The 14,860-nt window shown below is 35.0% G+C and overlaps 5 protein-coding genes across 5 annotated transcripts; 1 reads left to right on the plus strand and 4 right to left on the minus strand.

Moving 5' to 3' along the window:
- Positions 1-1,009: 1,009 nt before the first annotated feature.
- On the minus strand, positions 1,010-2,564 carry LOC125188093 (uncharacterized). Its single transcript, XM_089057925.1, has 3 exons — positions 1,920-2,564; positions 1,198-1,845; positions 1,010-1,108 (listed from the first exon to the last, which is right to left on the minus strand). Exons 1-3 carry the CDS (start codon positions 2,562-2,564, stop codon positions 1,010-1,012), a joined length of 1,392 nt encoding a protein of 463 aa, XP_088914051.1.
- Positions 2,565-3,168: 604 nt separating this feature from the next.
- Positions 3,169-4,974, minus strand: LOC148926971 (uncharacterized). Its single transcript, XM_089058105.1, has 4 exons — positions 4,333-4,974; positions 3,609-4,247; positions 3,407-3,529; positions 3,169-3,285 (listed from the first exon to the last, which is right to left on the minus strand). Exons 1-4 carry the CDS (start codon positions 4,972-4,974, stop codon positions 3,253-3,255), a joined length of 1,437 nt encoding a protein of 478 aa, XP_088914231.1. The 3' UTR covers positions 3,169-3,252.
- A 2,616-nt stretch (positions 4,975-7,590) lies between these two features.
- LOC125188092 (uncharacterized) lies at positions 7,591-9,477 on the minus strand. Its single transcript, XM_048084831.2, has 4 exons — positions 8,815-9,477; positions 8,082-8,729; positions 7,891-8,013; positions 7,591-7,770 (listed from the first exon to the last, which is right to left on the minus strand). The coding sequence occupies exons 1-4, from the start codon at positions 9,475-9,477 to the stop codon at positions 7,738-7,740; spliced, it is 1,467 nt and encodes a 488-aa protein (XP_047940788.1). The 3' UTR covers positions 7,591-7,737.
- Positions 9,478-11,180: 1,703 nt separating this feature from the next.
- On the minus strand, positions 11,181-14,237 carry LOC125188091 (uncharacterized). Its single transcript, XM_048084830.2, has 3 exons — positions 12,105-14,237; positions 11,381-12,028; positions 11,181-11,303 (listed from the first exon to the last, which is right to left on the minus strand). Exons 1-3 carry the CDS (start codon positions 12,726-12,728, stop codon positions 11,205-11,207), a joined length of 1,371 nt encoding a protein of 456 aa, XP_047940787.1. The 5' UTR covers positions 12,729-14,237; the 3' UTR covers positions 11,181-11,204.
- Positions 13,268-14,818, plus strand: LOC125188090 (uncharacterized). The gene is made up of 3 exons (XM_048084829.1): positions 13,268-13,891; positions 13,970-14,623; positions 14,699-14,818. Exons 1-3 carry the CDS (start codon positions 13,268-13,270, stop codon positions 14,816-14,818), a joined length of 1,398 nt encoding a protein of 465 aa, XP_047940786.1.
- The last annotated feature ends 42 nt before the right edge of the window (positions 14,819-14,860 follow it).

Raw genomic sequence — 14,860 nt, forward strand, 5'->3', positions numbered from 1 at the left:
GACACGAACCCATTAACGACACGAACCGTTTCGGGTCAACACGACACGAACCCATTAATGACACGAACATAAGTATTGAAAAATGAAAATAATAAGAATAATAATATTAAAATATTATGTGTTAATAAGAATAATAATATTAAAATATTATGTGTTAACGGATAACACGAACACGACACGAACACGCATTGTTAACGGATAACACGAACCCGACACGAAATTTTCGTGTCCTTAATGGGTCGACCCGATAAGGACACGAACACGATAAGCTCTGACCCAAACCCATTAATTTCGTGCCGGTTCGTGTCGTGTTATCGTGTCGTGTCAAAAATTGTCAGCCCTAATTTAGGAAAAGATTTCATTTTCCAAATGAAAAGTTTGCGGTTTAGAAAGATTAAATAATCAAATCTTTAATCTATATTAATAATTGTCAAACATATTACGTAGGCATTTAAAGAATAATAATATGTACAAATACTCCCTTCATTCCATAGACTATAGAAATAGATCATTTATGGTACACGAGTTTTATTGTATAATCAGTAAATTAGCAAAGTAATAGAAAAATAAAAATAATAATTCAAATTGTATAGTGCTAGGATCCATAAATAATTAAGTAAAAAAGGAGAAATAAGTTGTTATAGACTATTTTATGGGACAAACGAAAAAAGAGTATTTATATTAAAATATTGAGAAATAAAGTATATAAATTAATCTATTTTTGTGTTATAAAGTTCTTATATATGCATACTTTGACACGAAGCCTGCATTTCTTTTTTTGTTTTGGATATTTTTTTTATATCACGCCTTTCTAATCAAAGGGGTCACTACTATCACATTGAAAAGGGACAATTTTGACATTCTCAATTTGCAAAACATATGATCATGCAATGAAAAAGCAGACAATCGAAACATTAATGTGCACATCAGAAAAGTCGAATTGACTTGAAAACTAAGAAAATACTGATACATTAACAAAGCTGCAGGGATAACAAATTTTGCAAAACTCTCAGACTTCTTCTTTCATTCGTTTGTTGGAATGTTGAGTGAGCAAAGCATCGGTAAGAGCAGAAGTGGATGTTAGAGAGGCTTTCAGTATGCTCAAACCCTGCATCAACCAACAAACTTCGTCTCAACATATACATAAAACATCATGTTAATCAGAGATTAACAAAATTCAAATTGTAGCATGATCACCTCTTTGAATCCAATTTGCATCTCCCTTTCTTCGACATCAGATATCGGGATCTTCAGGCTGTGGAGACTCGAAAAGACAGAGACAGTACAAAAAGGCGTAACGGTTAAATCATCAGTCACATGATAATTCATTGGTCCCTCAAGATAACACCCTTTCCCTTTGGGAAACTTCTCAAAAGAAAAAACTGAGAGATCATCAGTGTAGTTAGCAGGTAAGGATGCTTCAACAAGAGGAAGAATATGGCTTTCGGAGATACAACCAAGAGGCAACTTGGGATTCATTAGCCTCTTTTTGGCACCTTTGGTCTTGAAATACTTATCACCTATGAATTCAGATGCGCTTCGATACAAGTTGTCAATGGCCTTAACACAAGCCTTACCTCCCATGAGGTGCTCGGCTCCTCCTATCGGTATGTTGAAGAAACTAAACAGAAACTCAACAAAATCTTCCTTAGCTTGAGCATATAACAACTTTCCACTTGATTTTTGTATCGCCAATTTCAAACTTACATTAGTTGAAGTGGGGTTTTTTTCCATTGATATGTGGTGCAATGGATCCCTTGGAGAATCCATGAGTGTTGTTTTGTTTAGAATGACTTTCGACAATGGAGTTGGCGACGTCAAGGATACCTTCAACAACTTCACAATCTAACACAAAAACAACTAACTAGAACTGATAACAAATATTGGAAGAAGATTGAGATTAGGGAATCAAGAATCACCTCATTGAATCCAAGATTGACTTGGATTACCTCGGCCTTATGCACATCCGTGACTCCAAGAGGCGTCCTGATTTGAACGAGTCCAATCTCATTTGGAAATATTTGCAGATCATCAAGGATTGTGAAATACGTTGTTCGTTTAGTCCAGACTCCGTCACTAGAACCAGCTCTCGACACTTTGTTAGCTACTTCATTTGCCATATTAGACTCACAAATTTTGCAATACTTGACATTATGATAGTACTTGCTTACACTACGAAATCTAGTATCACAACGACGAAACTTGTTTGAACAATAGAAATATGCAGCAGGCTGAAAGTCAGTGATATCAAGTTTGAGCCTTTTGTATTGATCTTCAAATGAAGTGGTTGGATTGAGCAGAATCTGCTTAGCACCATCCGTCACAAAATGGGAGCTACCGAGATTCGATAAGCCATGATACAAGCTGGTTAAGCTTCCAATGGTAGGCAGCTCATCTCCATAATGCAGCTTCAACACTTTGATAATTCTTCCTAACGGCAAAGTCAAGAAGCTCAACAAAATGTCTACGAAATGGCGGTCGGCTGTGGCAAAAAGTACTTTGTTTCTCTCTTTATCAATCATCACTTTCAACGAGAATGTATAACCTTTTTCATCCCCAGACATTTTCGATAGCATATTTGGTACAAACAAACTATTATGATACTAGTAATTTGGACAAAGTAATTTATATTTCTCAGCAAACCCTCTTTTTATGGGGAAGAAGTTAAACTAAGAGTCATAAGTCCCATCAAATTCCAAAGACTATTTGTATTCACTCCCTTTATGTGATAATCAAACTTTTGAATACACCTATCAATGTTATACATAAATTGAATCTTCAGTAGTATTTCAAACTTCCTTTCAAATGAAATTGTATTTCAATCGACACAAATTGTAATTTAGTTGGAAATAAATAAATAAATTTATTAGTTGGAAATAAATAAATAGTAGTGTGACATCATTTAGTACAAACTACAAAGAAGATCTAGTATTGAACTTATGGAACATCAATTTTTTTCCATTTTAATCCGTTCACAATTATGTTTTTAATCAAATTTTCCCCACACAATTGATTAGTACTGACTTTAATATTCTTCCCCTTATTCACAACATACTAAAAATATTCAAATGAAGGCATATTGTAAGCAAAATCACACTCTTTCATGATAATCTTGACAGTCTCAAGTTGCAAAGTATTTGATCATACAATGCCAACAAAAAAAAAACAAAAACAATATCTTGCTTCAAGAAAACTAAGGATGTAATAAAACAAAAACAAAGCTGCAAAAGTAAACAATACTTTGCACTACTTTCAGACTTCTTGCTTCACCCGTTTGTTGGAATTCTGAGTAAGAAGAGTATCAGAGAGAGCAGAAGTGGATGTTAGAGAGGCTTTTAGTGTACACAATGCCTGTATCAATCAAAATGAATAATTCTACAAATTTGCAAAGTGTACTATTTGTTACCTCATTGAATCCTGTTTTAATCTCCCCTTTTCCTGTATTTGGTTGTTTGATCGGCGCGGAATTGAGCAGAGCATCAGTGAGAACAGACGTGGACGTAAGAGACGCTTTCAGTATGCTTAATGCCTGCAAACAAACATCAAACTTCATCAATCAACATCTAAACATACATACAAAAGCAGTACTAGTTTCAAAGATCATTTACCTCTTTCACTCCGACTTGCACCGCTCTCTCTTCGACATCAGACATAGGGATATTCTTCTCACGTAGAAAGGAAATGGTCGAATGGATACGTAGAGGCTTCATCGTTAGATCATCCATCACCATATACGCTATTGGCATAGCGACATATCTACCCTGCCCTTTCGGAAACTTAAGGGAAGCAAATTTGAAATTTTGAAGTTCATTAAGAGTCATGGATTGTTGATCAAGGGGAAGAATGTAGTTCTCGGAAACAGAACCGTGAACAAGACTAGGTTTCATTAGTTCATTTTTCATAGACGGACTCTTGAAGTACTTCTCAGCCAGACCAGCAACGCTCCGTTGCAAGATATCTATTGCCCTAATACACGTCTTACCGGCAAGAAGATGCCCGACTCCTCCTAATGGTATGACTAATAAACTGAACAGAAAATCAACAAAATCATCCTCAGCTAGAGCATACAATAACTTGCCTTTAGACTTTTGCACTACCATTTTCAGAACCAACTTCTTACACCCTAACTTTTCTTGATGATTAACCAATGTACTTAGCTCGGGAGCAAGAGCCAAACTTGTTTTGTTTAGCACGAGATCCGCCAATGGAGTTGGGGAGATGAAGCACAGCTTCAGCAGACTCACAATCTATTCAAAAGAAAAGTAAAATTAGTTAGCAAATAGTAGTACAAAAGCTGAATCAAAGTATAGAGAAAGAATCAAGAAGAATCACCTCCTTCAAACCTATCTTCACATCAATCGACTCGGCCTTGTCCATGTTTGCAATGCCAAGAACGTTGGCGATTTGGAAGATACCCATAGCACTGGGAAATATCCGCAGATCATCAGAGATGATGAAAGAAGCCCTGTCCGCAGCAAAAACTCCTTCAAAAGCAGCTTTAGCCACTCTTTCAGGTTCGTCTGTTGTTGTAGTTATACGACCATATTCTGGGTGCATAAGGCAATGATCAGCTTGATCATAGTATATGCTTGCACTATGAGTCCCAAATTGGCATTGGCGACAATGAAAATATTTAGTAGGCTGAAAATCAATGAGGCTCGGCTTTAGCATTCCGCATTCAACTTCAAATGGACTTCTTGGATTGAGCAGGAGGTTCTTGGCATCGATTGACACGAAGTCAGCGTTGTCAGCACATGCTAAGCTATGGTACAAATTGGTTAGGCTTCCAATGACGGGCGCCTTCTGGCCAAAGTGGTCATTGAGGACATTGACAATTCTCCCCATAGGCAAACTCAAGAAGCTCAGTAGAATGTCTACAAATTGGCAGTCGGATTCTGCAAACAGCATCTTATTTTCCTTCTTGTCGATCATCACTTTCAAAGTGAACTTGAAATCCTCGCCAGCCTTAGTCATCCTAGCTAGTAGTATTGGTGTTACAAAAAGAAAGACATGTGAAATTATAAGACTGGTTAGTTTTTCACCAAAATTCATGATTTATCTATTAATTATAAACTGTTTTTCGCCAACAATTTATGGATTTAATACAGCAATCTAAAGGGGAATTTTGTATGCACAAACAAGAGTAAATGTAGAGATACAACTTACCTAATCACAAAGGAGTGTGATGCAGTAATAGGAGAAATAATGCAAATAATGCAGAAACGTATTGAGAAATGACTGGTAAAATGAACTCAAAGAATTGAGAACTCTATGAGACCTTTATTTAGGCAAAGAGAAATTCTAAAATTATGGAAAATAAAACTAGAAGGAAAATAACTTAAAAGGAAAATAAGCAAAATAGGAAAACCTAATTTGTAGAACTAGAAGGAAAATAACTAAAAAGGAAAATAAGCAAAATAAGAAAACCTAATTTGTAGAAGGAAAAACAATTACTTCTAATATTTTTCCATGTACTAATTCTATTTAATTAGGAAATAAATAAAATCCAAAATATAATTTTCTTAGGCCATCTCCAATCCTTTACACTAAACTAAACCCATTTTAGAGTATGCATCACACCAAAAAATAATTTTACTCCAACCATTTACATCATTTTTAAAATTTTGTCTCACAAAATTTTTGCAACTGTGTTTCTTTCCTACAGCCAAGATCAGCCGCCAAAGTTCAAGATGGTAATTGCCATATCAATAAAAAAAATTTTGAGCATATAATTATGAAGAAAATTCTATCTTATAAAATTATATTATGTGATGAAGACATATTTACTAATCTAGAAAATTTTGGCTCTGTTTTTTAGTTTTCTATTTCTATTTTAAGCAAAATATTTCTTTTTAGTTGTATTATTATGTACAAAATTCTATATTATAGATTGTATAATTATGTGATGTAATAAATATTTCAAAAATGTTAATTATTCCAAAAAACAAATATTTACAGTACTATTCTTTTTCAAGTAGATTAGTCTGCCTTTCAATAACATAAATATATCATACTAGGGATGTAATCAATTGCTAACTCATTCATTAATTGCTAACTACGACTAATTTAAGACCATATTCGATATTTCACCGAATGGAATACTTGCTGAATCCATCCATGGCTGTTGTTTTGTTTAGGATGACATCCGACAATGGAGTTGGCGACATCAACGAAGCCATCAACAACTTAATAATCTAACAAGATTTATACAACACAAAAACAACTAGTTAGAGGTGGTAACAAATATTGGAAGAAGACTGAGATTAGAGAAGCAAGAATCACCTCATTGAATCCAAGATTGACTTGGATTACCTCGGCCTTATGCGCATCCGTGACTCCAAAAAGCGTCCTGATTTGAACGAGTCCAATCTCATTTGGAAATATTTGCAGATCATCAAGGATTGTGAAATATGTTGTCCGTTTAGTCCAGACTCCGTCACTAGAACCAGCTCTAGACACTTTCTTAGCTACTTCATTTGCCATATTAGACTCACAAATTTTGCAATACTTGACATTATGATAGTACTTGCTTACACTACGAAATCTAGTATCACAACGACGAAACTTGTTTGAACAATAGAAATATGCAGCAGGCTGAAAATCAGTGATATCAAGTTTGAGCCTTTTGTATTCATCTTCAAATATAATGAAGTGGTTGGATTGAGCAGAATCTGCTTAGCACCATCCGTCACAAAATGGGAGCTATCGAGATTCGATAAGCTATGATACAATGTGCTTAAGCTTCCGATGGCAGGCAGCTCATCTCCATACTGCAGCTTCAACACTTTGATAATTCTTCCCAAAGGCAAAGTCAAGAAGCTCAACAAAATGTCTACGAAATGGCTGTCGGCTGTGGCAAAAAGTACTTTGTTTCTCTCTTTATCAATCATCACTTTCAACGAGAATGTATAACCCTTTTCACCCTTTTCATCTTCAGACATTTTTTTTGATAGTATATGAGTTACAAACAAACTATGATGATACTATTAACTAGGAAAAAGGAATTGATAATTCTCAGCAAACCCTCTTTTTTATAAATAAAAAACAGTCATTAGTCCCACCAAATTCTAAACACTATTTGTATTCACTCCCTCTATGATAATCACATGGTACATCAATTTTATAAATAAATTGACTCTTTAGTTGTATTTCAAACTTCCTTTCAAATGAAATTGTATTTCAATCTACAAAGAAGATCTAGTATTGCACTTATGCAACATCAATATTTTTCCATTTTAATTAGTTCGTTCACAAAGAATTTATGTAGTATTTTCTTTTAAATCAACTATAATATTGTACCCCTTATTCACTCTCACAACACACTAAAAAATTATACGTATGTAAAAAAAAAAGTACAATACTTAACCAACCTATATATTCAAACTCATATTGCCACAACACTCTAAAACAAACTATAGAAGTGGAATAAGTTGTCTTTCATTCACATTTTTTACTTCGAGAACATTTCCTAAAACTCTTTAAACCTGATTAACAAGGCCAATGATTGGGAATTACTCGATTGTCTTTCTGTAAATTAAAGTACAACATACTCAATCAGTTAAATGAAGGCATATTGTAAGCAAAATCACACTCTTTCATGATAATCTTGACAGTCTCAAGTTGCAAAGTATTTGATCAAACAATGCCAAAAAAAGAACCAATATTCTGCTTCCAGAAAACTAAGGATGTAATAAAACAAAAACAAGCTGCAAAGGTAAACAATATTTTGCACTACTATCAGACTTCTTGCTTCACCCGTTTGTTGGAATTCTGAGTAAGAAGAGTATCAGAGAGAGGAGAAGTGGATGTTAGAGAGGCTTTTAGTGTACACAAAGCCTGTATCAATCAAAATGAATAATTCTACTAAATTTCAAAGTGTACTAATATTACCTCTTTGAATCCTGTTTTAATCTCCCCATTTTCTGCCATTGGTTGTCTGATCGGCACGGAATTGAGCAGAGCATCAGTGAGAACAGACGTGGACGTAAGAGACGCTTTCAGTATGCTTAAAGCCTGCAAACATCAAATCTTCACTAATCAACATTCAAACATATAAACAAAAGTAATTTCAAATGATTTACCTCTTTCACTCTGACTTGCACTGCTATTTCTTCGACATCTGACATAGGGATATTCTTCTCACTTAGAAAGGAAATGGTCGAATGGATACGCAAAGGCTTCATCGTTAGATCATCCATCACCATATAAGCTATTGGCCTAGAGAGATATCTACCCGGCCCTTTCGGAAACTTAAGGGAAGAAAATTTGAATTGTTGAAGTTCATTAAAAGTGATGCATTGTTGATCAAGGGGAAGAATGTAGTTCTCGGAAACAGAACCATGAACAAGACTAGGTTTCATAAGTCCATTTTTCGTAGACGGACTCTTGAAATACTTCTCAGCCAGACCAGCAACGCTCCGTTGCAAGATATCTATACCCTTAATACACGTCTTACCAGCAAGAAGACTCCCAACTCCTCCCAGTGGGATTATTAACAAACTGAAGAGAAAGTCAACAAAATCATCCTCAGCTAGAGCATACAATAACTTGCCTTTGGATTTTTGCACCACTATTTTCAAAACCAACTTCTTAGTCTCTAACTTTCCTTGAATATCAGTATGATTAACCAATGTCTTTGGCACAGGAGCAAGATCCAAACTTGTTTTGTTTAGCACGAGATCCGCCAATGGAGTTGGGGAGATGAAGCACAGCTTCAGCAGACTCACAATCTATTCAAACCAAAAGTAAAATTAGTTAGCAAATAGTAGTGCAAAAGCTGAATCAAAGAATAGAGAAAGAATCAACAAGAATCACCTCCTTCAAACCTATCTTCACATCAATCGACTCGGCCTTGTCCATGTTTGCAATGCCAAGAACGTTGGCGATTTGGAAGATACCCATAGCACTGGGAAATATCCGCAGATCATCAGAGATGATGAAAGAAGCCCTATCCGCAACGAAAACTCCTTCAAAAGCAGCTTTAGCCACATTTTTAGGTTTGTCTGTTGTTGTAGCCATACGATTAAATGTTGTTGTAGCTATACGATCATATAGTTCGTGTTTAAGGCAATTAGCTTCATCATAGTATATGCTTACACTATGAGTCCCAAATCTGCATTGGCGACAATGAAAATATTTAGTAGGCTGAAAATCAATGAGGCTCGGCTTTAGCATTCCGCATTCAACTTCAAATGGACTTCTTGGATTGAGCAGTAGGTTCTTGGCATCGATTGACACGAAGTCAGCGTTGTCAGTGCATGCTAAGCTACGGTACAAATTGGTTAGGCTTCCAATGACGGGCGCCTTCTGGCCAAAGTGGTCGTTGAGGACTTTGACAATTCTTCCCATAGGCAAACTCAAGAAGCTCAGTAGAATATCTACAAATTGGCAGTCGGATTCTGCAAACAGCATCTTATTTTCCTTCTTGTCGATCATCACTTTCAAAGTGAACTTGAAATCCTCCCCAGCATTAGTCATCCTAGCTAGTAGTATTGGTGTTACAAAAAGAAAAACATGTGAAATTAGGATCTCATGAATTACTATAAGATTGATTAGTTTTTCACCAAAATTCATGACTTATCTATCCATTATCAATTGTTTTTTGCCAACAATTTTTGGATTTAATAAGAAACTAGGTGAATTCCTTCTTGTTTATTGACATCATAATGTAACAATCTAATTAAAGGTGAATTTTGTATGCAGAAACAAAGTGTAAATGTAGAGCCACAACTTACCTAATCACAAAGGAGTGGCGATTGGAACTTGAAAATGAAATTGTAAAGGCAGTATAAATGAATTGATGTTATATACTAATTTGTTTTCAAGCGTATCTCGTGCTCAACAGAGTTCTGATACGATTACCAAATCTAGGTTTTGGTCGATATCAAGATCTTGGATAAGTATGGAATGATTTTGAATGATACGTTTTAAGATTCTCTCATTCCTACCGCCAAGATCTGCCGCCAAAGTTGAAGATGGTAATTGCCATCTCAATAAAATTCTTTTGAATTGTATAAATATGAACAAAATTCTAGTATCTTATAAATTTATGTTATGTGATGAAGACATATTTACTAATCTAGAAAAATCTGAATATGTTTTTTAGTTTTATATTTCTATTTTAAGCAAAATATTCTTTTTAGTACTATTATTATGTACAAAATTCTATATTATAGATTGTATAATTAGGTGATGAAATGAATATTCCAAAAATGTTAATTATTCCGAAAAATAAATATTTACAGTACTATTCTTTTTCAAGTAGACTATTCCGCATTTCAATAACATAAATATATCATATTAGGGGTGTGATCAATTGTTAACTCATCCATTAATGGCTACCTACGACTAGTTTAAGACCAAAGGATTATTAAAGATCTAGTGGTCTACAATTGCAATGAATAATTTTGTTTTATTATTATTTAAATTTAAAAGATAAGAAGAATTAACAAATTTAGGGTTTTGGTCAAACTGTCAATTATTTCAACACAATTTTGAATTGATATTTTATTTTATACGTACATTTATTGATAGATAAGTTGATATTTGACTGCTTCAGAAAAAAACACGAAAATTCAAGATTTTTTTCAAATTTTGATATGTAAACATATCTATGTAGGATCTCGTTGAAATCCTTACAAAATTATCTTTAATTTAATATATGTTGAGTTAAAAAATAATTTAAATTGAGATAGTTATATGCATTTTAAGTTTTGAAATATTATTCAAAAGTTACTTTTAACTATTTTGTTGTTAATTGACATAAATACTCTAATTGACATTTTTAAGAGTAAGTTAGCAATATAATGCACAACTAACATACTAAATTTGAAACTATTATTTTTATTCTTAAACTCTCCCCGTCCTCCAGTAGAAAGAAAAAGGCTAATTGGATATTTTAATAAGGAGAGAGATATTTATTTTCAAATATAAAAAGTGGACATCTTAATTGAAAAAAAAATGTAGTCATTTTGAGCGGGGATGAAGAGAGTATTATTTAATTTATTTTTGTACTACCTCCGTCTCACAATAGAAATTCACATTTGACTCAGCATGGATTTAAAAAATATAAAGAAAAGTGGATTGTAAAAGTTAAAGGAGCCTTTAATAGCGTAATTATATAATAAAAAAAAAAAGCATCATAGCAATCAATAGCAAGTTTAAACAGATTAACAAACACAATATCCATAAGCATAACACGAGGCTCAGGCTTCCGTCTTTGGTTGTTTGATCGGCATGGAATTGAGCAGAGCATCAGTGAGAGCAGAAGTGGACGTAAGAGACGCTCTCAGTATGCTTAATGCCTGCAAACAAACATCAAACTTCATTACTCAACATCTAAACATATATACAAAAAGTAGTAGTTTCAATGATCATTCACCTCTTTTAATCCAACTTGCACCTCTATTTCTTTGACATCAGACATAGGGATATTCTTCTCACGCAGAAAGGAAATCGCTGAATGGATACATACAGGATTCACGGTTAAATCATCCGTCACCATATAAGCTATTGGTCCCTCAAGATATCTACCCTGACCTTTCGGAAAGGCAAGGGAAGAAAATTTGAATTTTTCATGTTTGTTAGGATTCATGCCTTCTTGACTAAGGGGGAAAAGATGGTGTTCGGAGATGGAACCATGAACCAGATTAGGTTTCATTAGTTTACTTTTCATAACCGGGCTATTGAAATACCTGTCTCCAATAAGGTCAGCAACGCTCCGTTGCAAGTTGTCTATAGCCTTAATACAAGTCTTACCCTCAAGAAGGTGCTCAACTCCTCCCAATGGGATGACGAAGAAAGTAAAGAGAAACTCAACAAAATCATCCTCAGCAAGAGCATACAATACCTTACTCTTAGATCTTTGTATAAACACCTTCAAAACCATCTTCTCAGCCCCTACCTTTTCTTGAAATTCATCAGGAATAACTGATGTCTGCTCCAAACCAAGAGGCAAAATTGTTCTATTTAGAAGGAAGTACGACAACGGAGTTTGGGAGACGAAGGACCCCATCAGCAAATTCATAATCTATTCATAACAAAAATAAAATTTGTAAGCAAACACAAAAGTTAAATGAAACTATAAACAAAGAATCAAGAATCACCTGATTGAAGCCTATCTTCACATCAAACGCCTCAGCCTCGTCCATATTTGTAATGCCAAGTAGGCTGACGATATGACAGATACCTGTAACACTCGGAAATATCTGCAGATCATCGGAGATGATGAAAGAAGATCTGTTTGCAGTGAAAACTCCTTCACAAACTTTAGACTCTTTTATCGGTAGATCTATCTTCACAACATAACTTGATGGGCATTTTTGGCATTTAACTTGGTCATAGTATATGCTTACAGTATGTGAGCTATTACCGCAGGCACACCGTAAATATTTAGTAGGCTGAGAATCAGTGATACTCAGCTTTAGCATTCCATATTCAGCTTCAAATGGACTTCTTGGATTGAGCAGAATCTCCTTAGCATCGTCCGTGACAAAGTCAGCGTTGTCAATGCCTGCTAAGCTACGGTACAAATTGGTTAGGCTTCCAATGATGGGCGCATTAACATAGTGTTCATTGAGGGCTTTGATAATTCTTCCAAGCGGCAAAGTCAAGAAGCTCAGCAGAACATCTACAAATTGGCAGTCGGATTCTGCAAAGAGCACCTTCTCTTTCTTCTTGTCGATCATCACTTTCAAAGTGAACTTGAAATCCTTGCTAGCATCAGTCATCCTAGTAGTGTTGGTGGTATAAAAGAAAGACTGGTGAAATTAAGATCTTTTTTAGCACTCACACCCTTTTTAATGGTGGAAGAAGTTAACAAAGAGTCATAGTCTTTCCAAATTCCAAGTCTGGTAATTTTAATCCAACATTAGTAAATATTGCTGATTAGACTTCTTACTATCCATGCACAATTAATAACGGTTAATAAAATTAATTCATATATCATCGAAAACATGCCTAATCAAATCTGAGTTTTCTAACAATATTTGAATTGAAACAAATTATAAAACTTTATGCAGTAAGAAGTTAACCAAGAGTCTCTCTAGATTCCAACACCTTCAGCATTCACTACGTTTTTATGAGCAACAAAAGAATGAATTAAGAAAAGAGTGTAATCCCTCATTTACTGTTTAATTTAACACTAACAGAATGGGAATTTGGTAGGGCTAATGACTCTTGGTTAGCTTCTTCCACCATTAAAAAGGGTGTGACTGCACAAAGATCTTAGTTCCATTCATCTTCGTTTCTTACCACCAACATTAACAACATGTCTGATGTTAGTGAGGATTTCAAGTTCACATTGAAAGTGATGATCAATAAGGAGAAAACTAAGGTGCTCTTTGCAGAATCCGACAGCCATTTTGTCGACGTTTTGTTGAGCTTCATGACTCTGCCGCTGGGAAGAGTTATCAAAGTCCTCAACAACCACTACGGCGAGAAGGCACCCTCCATTGGAAGCCTAAGCCATTTGTACCGTACCTTGGAACATTTTGACAACGCTCAGTTCGTGACACAGGATGCTAAGGAGTTTCTGCTTAATCCAAGAAGTTCTTTTGAAGATGAATATAAAATGCTGAAACTAGATTTTATTGATTCTCAGTCGTCTCGTCAGTATTTCTGTTGCTTCAACTGCCGTCATGTGTCTCATAGTGTAAGCATATACTATGATCAACCCCGTTGCCAAAAATGCTTATATTTGTTTATTAAGGAGTTAGATGTAGCTGAAGCTTCTTCTAAAGGAGTTTTTATCTCAGACAAAGCATCTTTCATAATTTCCGATGATCTGCAAATATTTCATAGTGCTACAGGTCTCTTTCGAATCATCAGTATTCTTGGCATTCACGGCATAGATGAAGCTCATGCGATTGATGTGACAATAGGATTGGATGAGGTGATTTTTTACTCTCTCTTAACATGTTTATTCAATTTTTGTTCTCTTACAAATTGTATATACTTCTATTGTGAATAGATATTGAGTTTGCTGAAGCTATCCATCATCTCTCCAACACCATTGTCGGACCTCATACTGAACAAAGCAAGTTTGGTTCTTGATTCGGAGCCAAAGGCATTAGTTAATCATAACGAGATCCGAGAAAATCCAGAGTCTACAAAGATGGTTTTGAAACTGGCTGTACAAAAGTCTAAAAGTAAGGTATTGCATGCTCAAGCTGGGGAAGATTTTGTTGAGTTTCTCTTTAGTTTCTTCAATATTCCGTTGGGCGGCCTTGGTAACCTTTTTGCCGGAAAGACTTATTTTATGGCTATAGACAACTTGCAACGGAGCATAGCAGAACTTATTGAAGATAAGTATTTCAAGAGCCCGGATATGAAAAAGAAGCTAATGAAACCTAATCTGGTTCATGGTTGTGTTTCTGAAAAATACATTCTTCCCATTAGTCAAGAATGTATGACTGCTGATAAAAGCAATAATATCAAATTTCTTTGTTCCTATAAGTTTCCCAAAGGGCAGGGGAAATACCTTTATGGACCAATAGCTTATCTGGTCATGGATGATTTAACTGTGACTCCTTTTAGTATTCATTCGGTCATTTCTAATCTCCATGAGAAGGTTATCCCTATGTCTGATGTCGAAGAAATGGAGCTTCAAGTCGGATTGAAAGAGGTAATATTATTTGACAATTACTACTTTTGTAGTATATGTTTAGATGTTCAGTTATGAAGTTTGGTGGTTTTGCAGGCTATAAGGATACTGAAAGCGTCTCTTACATCCACTTCTGCTCTCACTGATGCTCTGCTCAATTCCATTACGATCAAACATCCAAAGAGAAGCCTGAACATGCGCGATGCTACTGAATAACTTGTTATTGTCCTATCTTCTAGTCATTTTTCTATGTAACAA

The sequence above is a fragment of the Salvia hispanica genome, chromosome 5 (genome assembly GCF_029641045.1).
Source record: "Salvia hispanica isolate PSC_SH4W2 chromosome 5, Shi_PSC_v1, whole genome shotgun sequence".
Taxonomy (NCBI): Eukaryota; Viridiplantae; Streptophyta; class Magnoliopsida; order Lamiales; family Lamiaceae; genus Salvia; species Salvia hispanica.